This window comes from Vidua chalybeata, chromosome Z (genome assembly GCF_026979565.1).
Source record: "Vidua chalybeata isolate OUT-0048 chromosome Z, bVidCha1 merged haplotype, whole genome shotgun sequence".
Classification (NCBI taxonomy): domain Eukaryota; kingdom Metazoa; phylum Chordata; class Aves; order Passeriformes; family Viduidae; genus Vidua; species Vidua chalybeata.
Window position 1 is genome coordinate 46,733,495 of NC_071570.1, and position 23,526 is coordinate 46,757,020.

The 23,526-nt window shown below is 39.4% G+C and overlaps 1 protein-coding gene across 8 annotated transcripts in view; it reads right to left on the bottom strand.

The window, feature by feature from the left end:
• Positions 1-23,526, bottom strand: part of RNF38 (ring finger protein 38) — a 110,343-nt gene that overhangs the window by 39,952 nt on the left and 46,865 nt on the right. For 3 of the 8 annotated variants that reach the window (XM_053931532.1, XM_053931534.1, XM_053931533.1), the window contains one exon: positions 14,508-14,578. In XM_053931532.1, coding sequence (XP_053787507.1) covers positions 14,508-14,578 — 71 coding nt within the window. The other 5 variants (XM_053931539.1, XM_053931537.1, XM_053931538.1 and 2 more) reach the window with 5 other exon arrangements.

The following is a 23,526-nucleotide window of genomic DNA, read 5'->3' on the forward strand; positions in this document are numbered from 1 at the left end:
TAGCTAAAAGCTACTCTATTATTTCTCCTTAAAATTTTTTCTTCTAACATCTTGGGTCTTGGACTGTCTTTCTTCTATTACAAATTGAGGAGGAGGAATATTTTATAAAGCTTTCATTTTTTAGGAAAGGGTTAAAAGTTTAGATTTTTTGGATGGCTGAAATTTTTGTTTAGTATTCTTGACTCTTACACTGAGCATTATCTCCTTCTTTTTTCTTTCTTTTCTGCTGGCAAATTTTTAGGTGTTGTCAGGCTTTCTGTCTCTTTTCCTCTGGTGGGGGGATAAAGGCATTTTTGGTTTTTTTTACTTTTCTGTCTGTAGGAGCTGGCTTAGTTTTAAACTTTCAGCTTTTTTGGCTTACTTGGATAAGGTTACATGGCTTTTCTTCTCTTACTTAGCGTGAGGCTGAATAGGAGAGAGTCTGTACTTTTTAATGACTAGAATTAAAAAGAGTTTTCCCCTAAGAATTCTTACTTTTAACTCCCTGTGTTCTCAGAAGCGTGTCTATACTTTTAGTAGTCACCCGAGGTACTAATATCCAAACCTGACCACTGATTGGTTTGACCCAACTTCCTGAAAAAAAAATTCACTTCCATATCAAACCACAACACCTCCCTATTTAAAAAAAATCCAATTGCTGGAAAAATATTAATTTTACCTTAAAATCCTAATTTATGGTCACAGTTTTCAACTCAACTCTGTGGTGTGTGTGATAGAAAATGGAAAAAAAATTGTGCTATTTCTGCAGATGTTCCCTGCAATTAGTATGTATTATGATAGCAAACATTTCAAGCTCTCTTAAAACTGAAATTGAAAGAGTTATGCAACCAACAGTACTGGTATCCAAAAATACCTTAAAAAATATTTTCCACTGATAATTTTTATCAGTCAATCTCCAAAATGCCTACCAAGATCTGAGGTAAAATGTCCATGTTTTGACACCCACACCACCTTACACAATATATAAAGTGGTATTTCAAGTGACAGTGTTAAAAGCTATCTCTGGGCCTCCACAGAGTCCTGATCCCCTCTTACATATGTAAGCAGAAAAGAAATTTTAAATTACAGAATTACAGATATAGAAATAAACTCATTTTCCTATATACAAAGCTGAAACACATAAAACTTTGCACCTGTACCATTAAAATGTAGTCATTACTGTAAGGAAATTTCTTTAAATGTCGTAAAAGGTACTGAAATTATACTTAAAATAATGCCAGGGCAAGAGTAAAGTGGGGAAATAAAGACAAGGTGTTCAGGTATAGACACATCTGAAGAAGATCACACTTTCAATTTTAAACATAATTATGCACTTTCTCCTTTGATGGGATTGGGTATCTGAAGAGAATCTGGCTCAAAACTGCTTAACAGCAAAGTCTACACACAGTTTGCATATTCAGTGTGTATTCATTAATGATTTTGCCATTTAGACATATGAAATTAACAATACAGGTACTTCAGCAGCGACAGGGTAATTAGGATATTCATTACAAGTAAAAAACCAAAATCACAGTCTTTCAAGATTTTTTTTCCCTGTGTTAAACTACACATATAAAGATGCATACAGGTATGCACACACATATATGAAACACAACATATGTAAATAGACAAGCCATCACTTGAGCACTGAAGACTGAAATCTTTTATTTGTGTTAATGGACATTATACTGACCGTATTTGTTGACAAAGCATCAAGAGAACATCCAAACATTTATACCAATAAAAACATTTCTCACACTACTATAACTGATGTTCGCAATAGGCACAAGGACAAGTCAGCATTTGAAATCTGTTCCTAGTGAGAGGTTACGGGCATAATAACTCAACCTCTATTGTGGTAACACGTATTTATACTTGTCTGCCTTCACTGTTGTTGCTTGTCATAACAATACTGAACTGCATTATTGGAAGATGGAAGTACCTGGTCAGCACACCATACTGTTAAAAATTTCTGTGTGTAATGCAGTTTTACATGTTCTCAGTTCATGCCACAATTTTTTCTCTACATTGCTTCAGTCTCTCTGTATTGTTAGAAATTTGAAGCCCCAACAAATACTCTTCATCTGTTTCAGAAACTACACAATGAATCCACAAAAACCTACCTACCCTACCTACTTACCTAATCAGTACAACCAAATTGTCATGTTAACAAGAAAATGCTCTTCAATATACTCACACTGGTATTAGTGGGGAAAAAAAACCCAAAAAACAAGAGAAGCAAGTCTTAAAGGATACAGCTTAAAAGAGTTGTATTTAAACACAAGCTTGAAAATTCAAAGGTCAAGATACTGAATTGTAAAAATAAGGCACTCTAAGTACAGCCTTCTTCAATTTCCTTTTTCTATGGGGAGATGCCACTGAACGAGGGAGAAAATACATCCCAAATGGCACACAGTACAACTGCAACTCTTGTCCTTAACTGTCACAGCAACCTCCAACACCAACCCTTTCACCCTGTGCATCAGTTCTGTCCTCCTATTTGATTTATTATTTCCTTATTCAACAGAATTTTACACACAAAAGCAATTTTTCACAGGTGAAATAAATACCAAGGCTTTACTCTGCTTCTTACACAGTTTAGGACAAGTAAACTCTTCATCACCTATGGCTGGACACAGCGCATCACCGAGCACAATGTTATGATTAACATTTTGTTAAACTATTTTTTTAAAAAATTAATTTATTTTCACTACAGAGTACTACATGTTGGTACACTGCAGAAATATCCTTAACGACAGTACAATCTAGGAATCCAGGTCATAGCAGCTCATGACTTAAAAAGATGTCCTCTTTCCTTGGTAAAGAACTGGCTGAATGGCTCAGCCTAGAAAATTCTGGTGAATGGAGTTATATCCAGTTGGTGTCTGGTGACAAGTGGTATTCACAGGACTCAATACTGGGGCCAGCCCTGCATAACATCTCTATCAACAAACTGGACAAGGTGATCAAATGACTCCTCAGTAAGTTTGCAGATGACACCAAGTTGGGCAGAAGTTGACCTGCTGGAAGGTAAGAAGGCTCTGCAGATGTAACTGGACAGGATGTACCAACACACTGAGATCAAAGTTCACAAGGCCAAGTGGCAGGTCCTGCCATTGGGTCACAACAACCCCATGCAGTGCCTAAGGCTGGGGCAGTGTCTGGAAAAGTGCCTAGCAAAAAGGATCTGGGGCTGCTGGCTGACAGCCACTGAACAGAAGCCAGGAGTGTGCCCAGGTGGCCAAGCAGGCCAGTGGCACCTGGCCTGTGTCATCAGTAGTGTGACCAGCAGGACCAGGGCAGGGATTGGCCCCCTGTAATTGGCACTGGTGAGGGCACATCTTGAGTGCGGTGTCCAGTTCTGGGCCCCTCACAAGAGGGGTTCCAGCACTGAGGTGCTGGAACATGGTGGGTCTGGAGCACAGGACTTATGATGAGCAGCTGAAGGAGCTGGGGTAGTTTAACCAGGAGGAAAGGAGACTCAGGGGAGACCTTCTCTCTCTCCACAGCTACCTGAAAAAAACAGGCTGCAGCAAGGTAGGAGTTGATCTGTTTTCCAAGTGACAGGACAAGAAGAAATGACCTCAGTTTGCACCAGAGATGGTTTAAATCAGATACCAGGAAAATTTTCTTCACCATAAGGATTGTCAAGCATTGGAATAGGCTTCCAAGGAAAGCAGTTGAGTCACTATCCCTGGAGGTAATAAAAAAGATGTATAGACATAGGGAGGTAATTTAGTACTAGACTTGACAGTACAAGCTTAATAGCTGGACATGATGATCGTATGGGTCTTTTTCGACCCAAATGATTCTTTTACTCTTTTCAAAACTCATCCAATTTAGACGATGTGCTACATAATAAAGACTACTTGATTTAAATATATACACATAATTTAGATTTTATTAACAGCTTGGATAAATTAGTAAATGTTGCTTTAAAAAGCTTAGGAGAAAAAAATGTTCTTCTCTAGAGCTGGGATTTAAACACACCTTTTATCCTTAATAGCTTGCAGAACTTCCTTTTTTACATGTGTCACACTCAGTACACGCCCTGTAACTACTGCATTATAATTATACTGCATAATGTAACTACATTAACTACTGCAATAGTGGCTGGTTCCTCTGCCCCTACAAAACACACATGTTGGGAGGCTGTCATCAAACAGGTCATGTAAATGGGTAAAGAACTCACTCCTCAATGTAAGCGACAAATTATTTGAGATAACAAAACCAAGAAAGAATTGGCATTTTCTGCTAAGTTAACCAAAACAAGGAACATGTGAGAAAACACTGCAGGTTCTCAACTTCAAAAAAGAGCTTCTACTTGTGTAGATCTTTTAATTTACTTTAGAAAACAAGATTATTCTCACACAAAGTCACGGGAAGGTCAATAAAAAACAAACCACATGATACACATTAGATGATAGGCAAACGAACATGATCATTGCTCCCCCAAACACACTCAAATATGCAGTTTGCTGACTCACTTCTTAAACCTTATCCCACATCTTTTGTAAGGAAAAAAAAATAGGCATTAAGAACTTAAACCATATAAGAAATTTGGTAAGATGTGTCCTTTTTTAAAACACTCTCAAGTCCTGCCCAATGTTGAACAAAACAACAGATAAATTTAAATATTCACTTATAGAAAGCAGACCCAAAGAATACAAACATTACACTAGGTCTCTGTATTTGAATTCGAGAAAAAGTGCTCTGGCTGTTCTCTGATACAGTAAGGAAATTAAAAAATAGGAAGAAAGCTTCACATATGATCTGTAACCTGTGCTCAGTAGGGTTTCACATACAAAATTACTAAACGCCCATTGGTCTTACCAGGTCCTTTATGCCCATATCTGAATGTTTTTCCCAAAGCCATACTCATTCACTTGGCACTTACTTGTCTTCACAAATGCTTACAGAACACAATCTTAAATGAATTTTCTAGTCTTTTACATCTCACATCTCTTCACTTCCCATCTTGCTTTGTATTCAGTTCTGATGTTTTACCAAGACACAAACACAGAAGACAGATCAAAAATGCCCTCCCTCAGTACCTGTGAACAAAATAGTCTCAAATCTCTTTGTAAGACATTCATTTGCAAGAATTAGATTTTCAAAATGCAGCTCATCAAAAATATTCATCACACCACAAATTTTTTAAAGAACAGTCCCAACACAGGTCATCTCATAAAGTCACCTGAATAAGGAAGAAAAGTCTCGAATTTTTATCTAGAAAGCCATCTCCTAAACCTTTCATGAAGACTGCCAGACAGAGCATCTGCTCAGTAGCACCATAAATTGTGCCATGAATGTTATCCTTTCTCACACAATTTACAGTTATTGCAGTGACCAAAAAAAAAAGAGGTTCTGTAGGAAGAATGTAGCAATTCCTGAGTTTTTCTAGGACAGAGGTGTTCACAGATTTTGCAAAGGAACAAAACTGCAAGACTGATAAAATGAAAGAGCTACTTAAACAGAAAGTAAGCAAAGCACAGCCTATGTAGTGGTGCTCACATGAAGCACTGGTTATTTTTTGTAGTATCTGAGGTACTAGTGGGAAATACAAAAAAAAAGCAAAGTTACTGAAAATAAACAAGAAGATAAAAAATTCTGAGACAGCAAACCTGGACTGTATTTACTGACAATCAGGAACTAAATACACTAAAGAAAGAATGTCCCTATTCTTCTGAGAGGAGAAAAGCAAAGGAATCAGTCTTTCTACTGCTACAATGCCAATAGAAGACAGCATGCAAGTCAGATATATGCTGCTTACCGACTTTTCTACTAGGTGAGGTACAGTTCCAACACAATCCAGACAGACTGGTTGGAAGGCAAATAGCAAAATACTCAAGGTGTAAAAGGGCTTCACTCTTTCCCCTTTCCACTGCTTTTAAAGAGCAGCTGTTGTTAGCATTCAGTGCTATTAAAGGCCAAAACCAGCACCAGTTTTCAGTGCTCTGACAAACAGGCAGCAGTAGAGGGCACCAAAAAGCAAAACAAGTTTCCTTATCGTTAAAGAGCTTAGTAAAAGAGGAACCTATGCGCTTCCATGAGAAACTGAAGAGTAAAAAAACTGAAAACCATCCTGTTAAATCACAGACCTCATCAAATTCTGCCCACATCAGAATTTAAATATTCTGTATTAGATAATTTAACTTCATATAAATTCTTATACAGAGAAGAAAACCACAAGTTCTACTTCCATATGAACTGATTAAGTCAAACCTGCATCTTCCACAAGTTTTAAGAATTATTCCCCCACAGTCAAAACAACTTTCTGACTAAAAATAGGAAAAAAAGAAGTGCTATCTTTCCTCTATCCTTATTTCTGCCTTTCAAATCCTTCTGAGGCAAAGCGGGGATGGTAAAGCTACACACAAATACTACCTGAGAAGTTTGTAACTCAAAAACCTGCTCTGTACAAATTCTCACTAGATCCCCAGCAATTCAGTCCACATAGTCTCTACAAACATGATATATCTGACTTACAACAAGACAACAGTTTCATAGTACAAGACTACAATTCAATAGCAGGTAGATCTGAAGAAGTAACTTCCCTCCCTAACCACACAATTTTTATATTTTAGCAAGACTTTGCATAAAAACCATCACAACTCTTAAAAGACTTTTTTAGCAAAGAGTTGAAAAAAAACTTAACTGCCTCAACAATCCACATTAAATCATAAAATTTATCTCTTATTTTAATGTCAATAAGCCACATTAAAAAAACATACTGAGATAAGCTGACACATAAACTTGACAAATCACAACAGTAACTAATTCAACTAATATCAGCTTCTGAGCCAAATCCTTGTATTTCAGAAGACAATTATATACTGCGACTTCCATACCACTGCAGGTACAAAGCAAGGACTTAACAACATGCAACTTCAATTCAGTATTTATTATACTTTGGTTAATTAAAAAACCCCACAAAGTGAACCAGATAAGAATCAAATTAAGTTTAACCTACTCTGTAAGTCCATGAGGTAACAAAGTAAGATTCACAAAGGAGATAATGTGATCTTTACTTTTTAAGACCTTTTTATTTACATACAATTTTTCACAATTGACACTTTTCACAAGTAGTATAACTTCAAGTAACAATTCCCTGAAAACTTTCTTCATGTTATTCTATGTATGCATATATTTCATTTTTTGCCAGATATTTCGTGTGTAAGAAGATCAAAAACATTATGAACTATCACCAGCCATTAAACCTGTCACAGAACCTACTTGCTCTTCCATCTTGGACTTCATCGTCTGATGACTGCACCCTCCTTTCTCTTACTGCACACACTAGTATCCAAACAGTTTTTTACTCTCTCAGAACAGCAAATCTCCAATACCACAGCTGCAATACTCCCTCAAAGGTAAAAAAAAGGTAATGTAATGTAATGCTGCGAAGCAGTTAAGGAGTCTGTTGGGTCAACAGATAGCAAGATCCCCGGCATGTGGATAAATACCATAAATTTGGCAAACTAAACCAAAGCAGTTGCTTCAGTGAATGACATTTAAGCATAAGCACATCATCAGCAACACCAAACCAAATTGTGATGTAATTGTATTCAGTACTTGCATAAGGAAAACTTCAATTAATCCAGTTTATCTTACTATTACAGTTGCCCCACTCTACATGTGAAGAACTTAGAAAATGCAGGTTTGCTTCAAATACCACCTTCAAAAAAAAATCTCTTTCAAAATGCAAACGGTATATATTCATAAACATTGTCATGACTTCCAGTTCAATTAATTTCTGTGTAAGTAATAATTAAGATACTTGCTCTAAACAGTTACAATTTGAAATTGGTGTCCTCAGTTAAGAACTCAATGCAGAGTCAGTTTAAAAACACACTTCTTAAGGAAACAAGATATAACTTTACAGTTCAAGAATAAAAAAAAAAAAGAAATCCCGTTTGTGTTGTTTAGGAATAGGAATTAACTCACGCGTACTAAGAAATACCGAATGCCCTAACGTGTATGCTTGCTAAATCAGTATTTCTTTAAACAGTTGCTCTTTCGACTAATTTAAAGGGCTCACAGATCCCTATAGACGTCAATTTACTACATGGATGAGAGGATGTTCAGTGCTTCAGAAACACTCGCTACCGCCTTGCAAATTAACCGGCCTGTCTTGCAGACAGCACAGCAATTCAGTCCTGGATAGTCTGTTAATTTTCAGGCTCCAGTTCTGCCTTTTGCCAAACAAGATAAAGCAACTTTAACAAGATCGGACAATTACATCCCTTTCCCAGCTCTAGTCCACCTCGTGGGCCGCCCACGTGGAAGGAACTCGGGCTTCTCGTCGGCCTAGGCCACACGGCCTCCTTCACGCTCTACCTGGACGGAGGGCGGCCCGGCGCCGCCGGGACATCGCCCTCCCCGGCTGACGAGCCGCGGGCACCAGGCGGCGCCGGCGAGGCCTTGCCCCGCGCGCGCCGCCGCTCCCTGCGCCGGTACCTGGGGCCCCGCCGCCTCCGCCGCGGGGACTGCCCCGCCTCAACCTCGGGGCCGCCGCGGCCGCCCCGGGCCGGGCCTGACCCTTCCGCCAGTGCTTCCGGGAGCGCGGCCCCCCCCCCCCCCCGGCCCGGTGACGTCACGCCCCGCTGGCCAGTGACGTAACACCACACCGGGCGCGAGGCGTCCTTTGCGGCCGGCGGCGGCCGCGGGCCGAACGCGCCTTCCCACCGCCGAGACGGCGCGGCCCCCCCCCCGGCCCGTCCTCATTTTACTTTCGGTTTCAGAGGATCGGGGAGCGGACAACCTCGGGAGAGACCTCCGAGATCCTGCGGGCCAGGGCCAGCCTTGTCAACCAGACCGTGGCACCGGGTGTCACGTCCAGTCTTTCCTTAAACACCTTCCACGACGGCGACTCCAGCGCCTCCCCGGGCAGCCCGTTCTAGTGTGTGACCACCCGCTGAAGAAGTCCTTCCTCATGTCCAACCCAAACCTCCCCTGGCGCAGCTTGAGGCCACGTCCTCTGGTTCTGTCGATTGAGGAGACCGACCCCTCACCTGGCTCTAAGCCCCTTTCGAGAGTCACTGGAGAAACAGGATCTGCCTTCTGCTGGCGGTGCCACAAGAGTACGGGCTCTGGATGCAGCCCTGATCAGCAAAGGCAGCAAACGGAGCCTCACAGAACTGATTTACTCAAGCTGGTCCCCTCAAATAAGATATTACCGCCTTATTTTTCACCTTTCCAACCTCCCTGCACTCACTACCTCAGCATAGTTAAAGTTTTTCCCAACTCTGATCCAGGAAAACAACATCTGCTGTAGGTATAAAGAATTAACATTCTAAAGGAGATGACTCACTAGGCACGAAAATGGTTGAAAATTGGTAAATGACATCCTTGCAGCTGCCAGAGGTGAAATGAAAAAGGTGTAAAGCTGCTCAAAAAACACAGACAGAATGACCTGGGATTAAGAGTGTGTGGGTGTGCAGATATGACACCAATACATGCCATAAAGAATGAATCTGACCTGTCCTAATTGGACAAGAAAATTTTCCAGTTTTGAAATTGGAGGGGACAAAAGAAATTCCTCCTAATATTCCCATAGAAATTCCTCCTAATATTCCCATTTTTCTATGTACTGCCCCTCACACATTCCCCACAAGAGGTGTAGTCCTATATAATACATCATCTATAAATAAATGTGATGGGTCCTTCAAATATCTGAATTTGTGAATCCTTTTTTGTTCAGCTATGTGTGAATTTTGTAGGCTAATGCTGCCCGACATTGCACCATCCAAAGTGGAACACAAAGCTGATCATTTTTACTTTAGGATTAGAACTTAGAAATACTTCTCTTCTTGTGAAAACATCTTTTTAATGAGTTGACAGGCCTCTGTATTACAGACTGAGTACCTAATGTCCATGACAATGTCATTCAGACAAGCAAATGTGAGTAAGTTCATAGAAGCACAGAATAGTTAGGGTTAGAAGGGACTTCGGGAGATTATCCTATCCAATTCCCCTGTCAAGGCAGGGTCACCTTGAGCAGGTGACAAAATGTGTGGAAGATGTACAAACTATAGCTGGGAAATTTAAAGGTTAGAAATAGTAAAATAAATTATGTAGCTAGGTATTTCAGTCATAAGCATCAAACTGCAAAAAGAAAAAAAAAATCTTTACACACTGTGAAAGTAAAATAAATGAAAAAAAGATAAAAAGGAGAAAAAATAGTGTAATTACTAACCCCTTAGTACTAGTAAAAAAATTCCAGTGGATTGCCCCACAGTGATTTTTTTTTTTTTTTTTTTTTTTTGTCATTACTACTAGGTGGCCAGTTTGGTTTTTAACTGCATGGAATAGATAACTTGATGAGATCTGTGAAAAGAGATGTTGCAAGAGTAGTTAAGGGTTGCATCTTTGGACTTTCTTTTCAAGATGAGTTAGCATTCTTTAACGGAAGCATACCACTGGTGAAACAGCTACCCAAGGGACAAAAAAGTATTTTAAAAGCTAAATAAACTTGGTATGATTGAAAGGCTCTGCAGGATGATATACCTGCAGAGTATATAGCAATGTATCTCTAAACCTAGTAGGAATCCACTGCAGTAATATACTAAGGAATACCATTTCCTTCTTACAACTATCTTTCCCTAAATGCTTTGCTCAATAAAGAAACTTACTCAGTTCTTTAATATTTATACTTAAAAGCAAAAATCAAAGAAATTACAAACATGAAAAAACAGTGCCCTGTCTCATGCACTGAGGTTTACAAGTTCCCACCACCAAAGCAACAATTATTTTTAAATAAATCTCAATTCTAATCACTTAACTACACCAAATAAAATGGGGAATGTATTTTATGCCTATGCTGTATTAGATTTCTCTGTAATTCAAGTACTGCTTTTGGTGCTACAAAATTAGACAAGTTCTTAGTACTACCAATAATGCTCTAAACAATAACACATCCCTATTAATGCAGTGAGTCTACACATGAAAAATCTTACACTTTGGTTTCCTGCTGATTGACTGAACATGAATTCAAGATTCTCATGTGCCAAGTCAACAAAATCAAGTAATTGGGGTGGAAGCCTGGGAATTGTTTTCATTAAGACTGCAACATTCCTTTAGCATGTGTGGTGTGGAACTTTTCTCATGCTGTTGTCCAGAAAATGACATCTGGGCTTCTGGAGAAACTACTGTAAAATATATGTGGATTGCTAGTCAAATACAAACCTTTACATTTCTTCTAAAATGCAAAAAACAGTTATGCACAATCAGGCAAAAAGCAGTAAATTATTTTGCTGAAATATGCCTATTGACTAATCAAACTATTTTAAATGCATGCTTTTCATAAAGTTTCTAGAATGAATACAAAAAGACCTAACAATTAATAAATTTGTAGATAAATCAATTAAATCCAGCATTTAGTATGATTTAAATGATATTCATACCAAAACGAACAGGTGGTATATCTCAGTAATGGCAGAATAAATCAGAACCTGATTTTCAAAGTGATTCACAGTGGAAACTGTGATCAAAACTAACACAAGAATCTAGGCATATGTGAATACAAGTAAGGCATGAGAGGCGATTGCGAATGTACCCTAGTACAGGCTACTTTTTAGGAAGCATTGCTTGTGATTTAAAAAAAGTCTAAACATATACACAAACCCTTTAAAAAAACCCCAACAAACCCCAATCAGTGGGCATCCAGAGGGCAGTGGCCAAAAGCTCAGAGTCCCAATGGACATCAGTGACAGGTTGTGTCCCACAGGGATCTGTATCAGGACCAGTGTTACTCAGTACCTTTTTATCAGTGAAACAGATGAAGGGATCGAGTGCACCCTCATCAAATCTGCAGATGACACCAAGCTGAGTGATGTGGTTGACACTCCTGAAGGACAGGATGCCATCCAGAGGGACCTGGACAAGATGACTGTTGTTTTTCCAAACAAGTCACAAAATAAAAGTGTTGATTTTAATCAAGGAATCAACTAGAATTTCCTATAAAATCAAAGTCAGACAGCTTCACATATTCTAACAGGAAAATCAAACCCTAACCAAGTAAACCTGACACCTGAGGGAAAAACATGTCTTTTAAATAGACCCAAAACCACATTCTTTCTGCTTTTTATACTAGGTCTTCTTAAGTAAAATTTACAGTTGGAAGTTCTTTCTCAATTGGTGCAGAATCAACCCTAACGAGAAAGATTGTTTTCTTTCACCATCTCTATATATGCAAAAAATAACATTTGGCCCAGTTCCTCTATTAATATGGAGGCAGGTGGTGTGCCAAACAATTACTCTTCTGAAACTTATACCAGGTAAGCTGCCACACCCCTTCCTGCTCCCCTGCCCCCAAACCAGTGAAGCACCTAACAAATGGATTTTCCAAAAAGATTTAAACCAGTTTAATTGCCTTGATATTAAATAAAAGGAAAGACAATCAGTGTAACACAAGAAATGGTCTTCCATGTAATGACTCACAAAAGGAAAATGGTTAGGTTGGTGTACAAGGATGGCTCTGAAATTAAATTTCCCCCACCCATTACTCACCCAAGAATCTTCCACTGCAGAGTACACAAGGCCCAAAAAACAAAGCAGGGAATACAGTTGAATATAGCTAACCAGAAAATCAATTGGAAACTTAAAATAATGTTAGCCATGTTCTAGATAGCATGTTTGATCAGTATCTGTAGGATGAACCAGTAACCAAATCTAAAAATAAAAATTAAACCTAAAAATACCTAAAAATAAAATTAAACTAAAAAACTAAACCACACAAAAAAACAACACCTCAAACAAAACAAAACAACCAACAAATACACACACACTACAAAACCCAAAAACCCCCTCAAAAAATGCCAAACAAACAAACAAAAAAACCCTTAAAACCCCTACAAAACAAAACAAACCAACAAAAAACTCCCCATAAAAATAGAGAGAGTGAGAGAGGAAAAAAAAATAGTAAGGCAGTAGATCAGTAAAAGAAGCTCTCTCTGAAAACAACTCTAGCTCTAAGATAAGCTGCAACAACTATGTAATTAACTTATCCCAGAGTTTCAAAGCACAATGATTAGTGCACTTATTAAGGCAGTGCCACACAGGTTGCCTTTCACTGCGTACTCTCTTTCTTCCCGGTCTGGGGCAGCTCCGACGCCCTCCGGCGCTGCCTCCCTCCAGACTTCCGGGTCCGCCGCTTCTCTCCCGCGTGCCGCTGGCACCGGCACCCGGGTCGGGGTCTGCCGGGTTCTGTCGCCCTCGCTACAGGTACAAGGTAAAGAGGGAAGGAATGACCAGATCACCCACGAGGAGAGCAGGAAGGCTTTATTGTCTCTGAGAGCTCCAGTGGGGGGTAGCGACCCACGCTTCCCACTCCACATGAGGGAAATGGCCGTGGCACCTGGGAGGGAGCGGGATGATATAGGTGATGTGATAGGGAGGGCAGACACCACCCCCCAATGATGACGTAGGACAGCGACCAATCAGGGAACCACAGGGGCGGGCACTGAGCCTCAGGCTGAGTGGGATTGTGGGGATGGGGCGGTGGGCACGGGGTTTCCGGGGCTGGACAAGGGAGCAATTACAGGAGCAGCAGAGGGGAGGAAATCCAACAGCAGGCAGCATGGGGCCAGAAACCAGGGGGGCGGGGGGGAACGACACGGGGGAAGTGCGGGGGTACACAGGACTCGGCTAGCTAACACAAGTAAGAACCCCTAAAACCCAATCCCAGGATACAACATTTCACTTCCCAAGAAAAAATATTTAGAATTTGACCAATACCCACCCCTTTCGAGACATGTCAAGCCAAGAAGTTAGTTTACTATTACATGTCATACTTGTATACAATGTAAGACACATCACACGTTGAACTAAAGTTAATCCATTTGCAGTATTTACAGACAATAAAGCTTAAGGTGAAACCATCAACAGCCAGTCTCACAAGCAGTTAAATGTCAAAATTACTCCTTTCTGTATGTCACAATTACAGTAGTGATCCAAGTATCACTGAACATTTAATACCCAGTACTCTACTGACCCCCAAGCAAACTGATTTGTAAATGTGCCAAAAAAGCATTAGGGAAACTCATGCACATGACTAGACATGTTGCTATTTTGAAGCTGCACCACTGAACAAGAAGTTCCAATTTTTAAAAGCTTCAATTCCCAATTAAAAAACAGGAAAATACATCTACTGTGAAAAACAAACAAACAAACAAAAAAAAGCTTTGAGCACTTAGCTAGGATCTAATCTCTAAAGTCAGAAGAAATAAGACATCCTACCTTATATAGAAATTGGCAAAGCCATTGCTGTTTTTTATTAACTGAGGGTGTCAATATGGCAAAGCAATACAAGCAAAAATAAAAACACAATATTAAGTCAAATTTCTCATTAAATGTCTAAAAAATTGTTTGGAGAAAAATATAAATCTTACTACAATAGAGACAGTTCAAAAAGTAACTCTGAAAACTGACTGCTATATCTGCAAAGCAATACATCTTTGTGTAGTAAAAGCAACATATAAAGTCCCTGCATATGCATCTTGTGGATGAAACATTCACATAAATCTCACCTTGTCACTGTCATCAGTACAAATGTGATCTTCATGGATTGAGTGGCATTGAAACGATGTACCAATACTACCTGGAAAACAAGGAGGGAAGGGAGAAAAAAAATAACTGAAGTGATAACCCAATTTCTGTGAACACTAAAAATAAAGGTAAATTTAGCAAACTTTCTTTTCTCTAAGATTTAGTTGCCAAACAGCTAGGTTTGATAACAGAACAAGCATCCAAGGGACATTTTACAAGTGTGCCAATGTATTCACATAAATTTTTTAAAAATAATTTTAAATGGAATAAAAATTATAGCTAGCTCATCAATCCAAAACAAACAAATCAAGTAAAGTACATATGCACATATAAAAATAAGGAGAAGCTATGCAATTCAATGTTATATACTGTACTAGAGGACATTTTCAGCACCCTGGGTGATCACAAACCACCAGCCTCATTCCAGCAATAAATTAAGAATAAAAGAGGAACATTCCAAGGCTAAAGTTTTAATTGTGTCCAGTTTTCTTGTAATGGAATTTCTGCCTGCTTAATACTTCTATACAAGGTTCTTTAGGCGTAGGAACAAAAGGGACAGTACACACCTCCAAAGGTTTACCCCACTCCTGAGACTTCTGTCCAAAGAACATATGAAAATACTTTACAAAGCTTCTTTCTGACTTACCACTTCAGAAAAAAATACTATTTTGCTGTAGGAGTCATTGTACTGCCTTGAACAGAAGTAGTGCATGATTATACTGTATATTTTTTGTAGGAAGGGAAGGCAAAGAAGAAATCACTATACAGCTGAAGTTTCAAGGTGAAAATGGAAAAAATGAACCTGTTTTAAACTGTTTGAAATATGCAGTGCTCCCCTTCCACTTGATTTAGACTTTTGCAAACCTCAAGTGTTTCACTACGAGCACTCCATATATTTTCTTGAACTGGAATCAGTTCAAGCTCAAAAGCAAGCTACAAAACTCAGGAGAACACAGTGTTAAAGGTAAGGCTTGATATCTTTCTGACCATTAACCCAGAGGCAGAATTGATGTAAAATATAACCTTTTGAATTGGCCTAAAATAAGAAAATAGGCAACAAAAAAATAGTTAAGTTCAGCCAAATTACAACAAATACATATAAACTTGTTTCAGGCATCCACGCATGTGGATAATGAAAGGAATTTCCAGAGGTTAAATTCCTAAGACTTACTCCTGAACAAATTAAAATTCATAAATGTGGACCTTGCATTACAGGCTACATTATATACTTTACAGATAGGCTTTTCACGAAATGTGATTGCATGCACCATCACAATGATAAGCTGACTTTTTTTCTAGCTATAATAGATACCAACAGTAGCAACATAGCTCCAGCAGAGCAGAGCTTCCAGTTAGTTATGCAACGTAAGACACCTGGGCAGCTCATCAGTTTTCATTATGCCATACCTTCAATTCTAACAATATCCATATTACAAAAAAAAAAAAAAAAAAAAAAAAAAAAAAAAAAAAAAAATCTAGTTTGGGTTTTATCTACATGTTCCAGTCAAACTCAACTGTTCTGCAGACAACCAACCAATCTGTTCTACAGTTAGCAATGTTTTCCTTTAAATTAGTTGGTTTTTTTTTTTCTCTCTTAACAGGATTATTCATGGCCTTTCTGACATATTTGTTTCATTTGCAGTCAACTAATACCCTACAGTACAATAACAAGATATAAGACACAATCCCTAACTGCGAGAAGTGAAGGCATTACACATATCCTGGCTGCTCTGCACCAGTGAGCTGGCTGACCTCACCAACAGCCTAACCAAAAGCTGCTTTTGGATAAGGGTTTACGTCGAAGACAGCATTGATAATACAGTCCCTTGCATGAGCCAGCAGAGGTAACAGATCTGAAGACACTGACACAGCAGACTACCAGCTAAAGGCTCTGCTTCATGACAGCGCAATCTATAATGTTGAGTTAAATGGTCAGGAAAATCCTGTAGGACTTTTCTGATCTTAAAAATATTTTTATATTTATACACATAAAATACAAAAGCAGTTTTTAATAACTGAGTTATGTTTCATTTTCTTTCTGACAGATTGCACTGAGACAAACCTGAAGACAGGTTAATCACATTTCACCTACCTGCAAGGAAGATCAGAGTCAGAATCTCAAAAGATGACCTCAGCAGCTCTCTAGTCTGTGTCAAAGACTTTTCAATTGTTGTTTAACTGTTAAAGATGCCCGAGGACTGAAAGGAACAAAAGGCAATTTGCATTGCACCGACTGCAGGGAGTAGATACAAATTCAGTTAAACTACCTTCATATCCCCAAATTTACAGGGAATTTCAGACCAGCTGAAGACCAACTGCACTCCAGGGCTAGCATATCCTAGGGCTACTACAATCAAAGCTTTAATTCTGACTGAAGAATTATCACTGCAAAGCTGACTTAGAGTGGAGAAAATGCCATCAAGACTCCTACATATGGGGCAGAATGTAGCAGGCAGGCCACTGCCCACAGCACCTTCCCAAACACACTTCCTTGCTACTGTGTTCAGGAGATGCAACTATGAGGTCTAATGCCCATCATTTTCTCAAAACTAGTCCCAGTTTGAACTTCCTCTTTCTCACAATCCAAAGCAATTTCCATGCTGTGCAAGTAACAGGGCACTTTGTAACCGTCAGCTGGTTTTCTCAGACTCACAGTTTCTAATACCTAGGTGACAAAAGAGTAGCTTCAATTTATTCTGAGACACCACCAAAACACAGCAGGCGTATGTGAAACATTAGATCAGGCATTCCTTCACCACTACCAGTATCAGACAGGGTAGAGAGTAATGCCCTTCAATTGATGCACTATATGTATATATAAAACCTCTTTAAACGCAGTAAATTCTTTTGCACGCCCTTCTTCAAATAAAGTGATATACCCAGTTAAGTATTATGGCTTGTACTCCAGTTCTTTTGGAACAGGCAAGAAAGAAAGTGTGCTATGCTCCCCAGCTACCACAGGAAAGGGATTGTTTCTCTTCTAAACCCACACATTACACTGAACAGCAAAAAGAATCTTCAGAATTTCATGGGTGCTGTCTAACTTCTGCATTTTAATAAAAGGAAAATCAGTATCAGACCTGAAAGGCCTGCTTCATGCTTGCCAATTTAAACCATCCAAACACACACAATGCTAGTCCAAAGGAAAAAGAGGTGTGAATTCAAACCTTTTAATACAGTAACTTCACTGCTACTGGAAGTATCTCATTGTTTAAATGAATGACACTGATTAGACTCTCCAGCACCAGTCTCATTATGAAATTGTTTGTGTATGACACCTGTACTATTAAACCTACTTTATCTAGAGTAAAGCTGTAGAGTCTTACTAACTTGCATGAATCAGATAAGTTCTGGTTGAAGTGTTTAATTTGCAGACTAGAGTCTGGAAAGTAGGAAATGCATGGAAACAAAATCTGAATTGGATCAAGCTTAGACTCTCAAGTAACTGTTCTCTTTAAAAAAACTTTGAGTTGAATGGAGTATATAGATGTATCTGGTGAGATAAAGCCATGAATGGCTAGTCTACTTGAAAAAATACAAGGAAGGGATTATTATCTGTGATCTAAGAGCCTCAACTGCCAACAAAATAATGCAAACCACTCCTGCGGATTATTATAATATGCTAGTCAACAATGTTCCTCTACCTGTGGCACATTATTTAGATTTTAGATGCTCCTTCTAATTCAAGAACCTTTCAAACTGCAATGAAGAAGTTACTCAATTGGTAAACAGAATACTTTGCTGTTACAACAGAAAAGTTAGAGGTGAGTTCAATAAAAGATACAGCTTGGTCAAGTAAGAACAAGGCTGCAAATTAAGTATATTATAATACTTTTAAACTTCTTTCCCTATGTGTGCAAATCTGATCACAAAGAAGAAACATGATACCTTGTATGCTAGCTGCATACAATTCATACTAGGATTGCCATTCTTCCCTTTTTTCTTTCACTCCTTTTTTTATAAACTCCAACAAATTGAAATTCCCATGGATTTGTATCACCTTTAACTTAGGTTGTGAAAAGAATTTATTACACTCTAGGAAGTGCTAATATTTTTCAATTGCATGGTATGGGACACAAACACTGATAATTTAAAGCAACTTCTCAGCATGGAGTATACATATCTAAAGCATTGTGATAAAGTTCTGTAACACCTTCTAGCCAGTAAGCAGCCTAAAGTCACTAAAGCAGAAAAAAAAAGGTAAAATGCCTCCTGAGCTTCTCTCCTTCCTTTCCCCCTGCTTCTTCTACTTGTCAAGAAATCCATGGTCTTGTCAAACTGCAACTAGCATAGGTTTGCTGATGTTTTCTGAGTTCTGGTGTCCCCTTCAATACTCTGGCCCAGTCAACCTTACTGGTTTCCCCATCACAATGCTCAGCCAGGGAATGCTGTCCTCAATTCCACACACCCAGTGAAAACTCAGATGTCTAGTAATCATCAGGAAGCATGGTAACACTCTGCAAGAAAAGCTCCCTCAGCTTTTCCTTTTTCTGCAGCTATCAGAGAAACACACAGCATGCTTACTAACCGGCAAGAAAATGGGATGAAAAGTACACAACTGAGTGTTCAAAAAAAAATCTGGGCCTACATTAGTTTAATATAAACTAAGTGTATCTTCCAGTCAAACTTCTGACTGAATGACACCTCTCAGACACTTCTGGAGAAAAGGAGAGGAACGTAAAGGGCTCTTTGTATTTTAAAAACATGAAGTCTGACATATTTTAACAATACCAGAGCTTAAAAAAAAGAACAGACAAACTTACTTTAGTACAGCAAAAAGCCTGAATTTGAGGCAGGCCTCTGCTTCAAAAACAAAACTCATCTATAAATCAGAACTCAGGAAAGATCTTTTTACCTGAAGTTTCTGCTTTTCTCTACAAGACTGCATACACACTTTTACTTCAAGGAACATCTAATTTAAATTTGCAGGTACAAACTGGACAGCTTACTCCAGGAACTATCCACAAAATGGCCCTTACAGCAGCCTCTAATATAACCCCATCTACATACCGTTTACCTTAAGTGTTGAAAATTTTATATTATTTGGAAGTAGAAATCAGTAACTTGAATTGTTAGGATGCAAGCTGAACGTTATATGAACTATAAGGCTATGTTGCTATGTTGTGTAAGTCAAGGAGGTATTAAAGTAAAAACCTGGAGCTAAAAATCTGAACATTACTAATAGTTAGTAAAGACAAACCTAGCAACTTAAATAGTATTTTTAAATAAATAGCTAGAGTAGACAGCCCATAGCTTGTGATTTATGAACAGTAACAATCATATTTCAACATGGACTATAAAACCAACAGAAACTCCCACCAAAACCAACCTAAGATGCGTGAAGATGACCACATGGCCCCTACTGGGTAACAAACGATGCACCAATGAAGAGCAAGACCCCAGACCATAACATTGCTATTTGTCCAGACTGTCACACGATAGATGATGGCCAATAAACCTACCTAATGGAGATGAGAACATAGTGTCAAAAATTTCTTCAACACTGTGCTTGCAAACACGCTTATAATAATGGCCCCCTCACCTCATACAAGAAGTACTGTTGCCTAGCTATTGCCTTCTTCTTTCTCCACTAACTTTAGCAGCTACATGTTTTTTTAGTGAAGAGAACAACTACACTTCAGATGGACTGGTAACCCACAGAGTCAGCCATATAGTTTCATCCCCTCCACAGCAGTCTGGGACAAGGAAAGAGGCCACTGCTTTGGCAGCCACTCAACTTCACCTTGCAAGGTGATCTTCAAATTCTGAAAAGATCTGCATATTTTTAAGCTAAACACATACCTGCAAAAAAAAAAAAGTGAGTCACTTGCACAGGATAAAGTGTCTGAAGGATTCAAATCATCAGCAGCTTGCTTCCCCACATACCCTAACAGCTCAAGTCAGGTATCAAGTACAACATCAAAAGACTTTTTCCTGAACTAACAATGCAGCATTACTGAATAACCAAAGACTCAATAACCATGAAGTATTCTAAAATTTGTGGCTTCATATCTTTATAGTGCACATATACAAGCAAGAATTGTTTTCCATAGATTTATTGACTGCAGTTGCTTTGCTCTGGGGATCATTTTTTCCTGCTTATTCAAGGAGCTGTTCAGCAAGAAATTATCTGGTGAAAAAATTTACAGCATCAATAAACCTTCAGGAAATCAGCTTAATGCAGAAATACTACTACACCCATAAACACAGTACCAGTATGTTACTGGTGCTCTTAACACTCAAAATTTCAAGATATGAACGGTATCTGAAGAGACTACACAGCCAAGCATCAACAAAATATTAGCAGAGTGTTAAGTCTGGTTCCTAGTAGAAGGTCAAAATTGGAAAAAAATAACTGTATAAATAAGAACAGTAGAAGCACTATTTGTGTCAGATAAGCTAGTTAGACCATTCCCTGTTACCTTTGTATCCTCCTATTTCTGATGAACCGAGTTCATAAAAATCACACTGTTTCCAGCTGTCTCGTGCAAGTGTCAAACATGGAAGACTGGCAATAAATCAGGACCAGGAAATCATTTAAGAACTTTGCAACCAAAAAACCTGCATCAGATGACAGTTCAAGTCCACTGAGAAAATTCTCTACTCATTCATTAGGGTACAAGCTAATTTCAAAGAATCATGGAGCCATTTGGATTTTAAGGAACCTTTAAATACCATCTAATGTAGCTATCATTAGACCAGGTTGCTCAAAACACTGTTCAACCTGCCTTTAATACTCTCTGAGATGGAATTTCTACAACTTTTCTACAACATCCACATGAGGGCAACCAGCTCCAGTATTTCTCCACCCTCATTGTCAAAACCTTCTTCCTTCCATCCTCCTTATATTATTAAATCTACCCTCTTTCCATTTAAAACCACAAAGACCACAGAGCTGGATGCAGTACTATAGATGGGGTCTCAACAGAGTGCAGTAGAAGCAGCAGAATCACCTCTCTTGACCTGCTGGCCATCTTGCGACAGCCTCTTGCGACAGCTGAGGACATGGTTGTGAGTTGTAAACACACACTGCTGGCTCATGTGAATGTTCATTCACCAGTACACCCAAAGTTTTTCTTTGCAGGGCTGCATTCAGTCAATTCATCCGCCAGCCTCCATGGAAATGGGGGATCACACTGACCCAGAGGCAGGACTTTGCACCTGGTCAAACCATGACACCTTGTTAAACCCCATGAGGTTGACATGGCTCAATGCCATCTAGCGATGGATGACATCCCTTTCATCAACTGCACCACTCAGTGTGGTGTCATCCACAAACTTGCTGAGGTTCTGCTCAATTATTTTATGCCATTGGTTAAGGTATCAAAATGTCCCAGCAGAGACCCCTAAGAGACACCACTCCTTACTGGTTTTCACACGGATACTGAAATGTTGACTGCAACTCTTGAGACATGGCCAGCCAGCCTATGTCTTACCCATCAAACAGTACATTCATCAGATCCTATTCCCTCCAATTCAGCAACAAGAGCTCTTGTGGGTTGGTTTTATTTAGACAGTTGTTTTATTAATGTTAGTTAGGTTTGTTCCTTGTACTCCCCCATTTCTCCCCTCACAGTGGTTTGCTCCAAGTTGTTTACCCTGAGAGTTCCTGCTACTTGGATCCACAGTTACCTGTCAATGTTTCTTTTCTCCTTATTTGGTTCCATCAGTCAAGGTTTGTTCACTCCCTATTGGCTGTCAATCCTGTAACCACCCACAGCTTCTTCAAGAAAGTTCTGTATCAATCACCCTACCTTAGCCCTTCTATTTGTCCCCAGACTCTGTACCCACCTCTGTTATGTTACCATTGGTTGTTATAATTGATGTCATCCCTCTATCATTTGTCCCCATTGGGCAAAGCAGGTTTCCACCCCTGTCTGCCCACCCCCTATTTAATCTGCTGCCATCCTGTGTTTCATTGGCATTTGTCTCTGCATCCGCCCCAACAGCACCTTTGTTCCTGTCCCACCTGAGGGAATAAAGACTCTTTGGGCTCGCAAACAAGTGTCCTTCTCTCATCTCTTTATCTCCTCTCAGCATGCGAAGGCACCAAAGCTGTGTTACCCACGCCGCAGCACTCAGCACTACCAGGGTGGCAGACGCCGTTTCCCTGGAGTGCCCACACACGTGGCAGCCTCACACGGGCAGTGCTAGCCGGTGCATCTCGACTGCTTGAGGTCATGGCAGGTAGCCGCTGCAAAGAACACTGTGTGTGACCATGTCAAAGGCTTTGCGGAAGTCCAGGGAGATAAAGCTCTTCCCTTGTCCACTGATGCAGTCAGGACTCCATCATAGAAGGCTATGAGATTGTCACAGCCTTCTGTGATGGAGTCCTGACTGCATCAGTGGACAAGGGAAGGTCAGGCATGATTTGCCCTAGGTGAAGCCCTGCTGTCTGTCTCCAGGTACCTCCATGTCTTCCTTATGATTTGACATAGCTACCAGTAGGATCTGTTCTATGATCTGCTGAGCACAGAGGTGAGGCTGACCAGTCAGTAATTTCCAGGGCCCTTCTTTTTACCCTTTTAAAAAGGGTGTGTCCAGAAGAAAGCCAAAAGTGCCTGCGGGATTATTGATTTGAGGTACATGAATCTCAACCATCTCAACTGCTCTAAGGACATACAGAAATAACACCTAATATATAAACCAACCTTTGTGTGGGGAAGGGAACAATTTTCCAAAAACTGACTTAGTCCCACAATCAGTACATGTTTCTTAAGATGTACAGATTCAGAAGAGATTACTCCCATGGACATGGCAGTCAGGTACTTGAACCAAGCGAACAACACAATCACCAGTTTCTCCCCCACTAAGCTGTCATTCTCTTTAGATCTCCTCTCATGATAAAATCATTCTGAGGTGATTTTCTGAAGAACTGACATAAACTTAAGTTGCAGCTTGAAACATATGACCTCTGCAGCTAAAGTATAAAAACATACTTCTTAACTGCTATACTACAACACTCTTACAATACCCACCTAACAAAGAATACTTGAGACA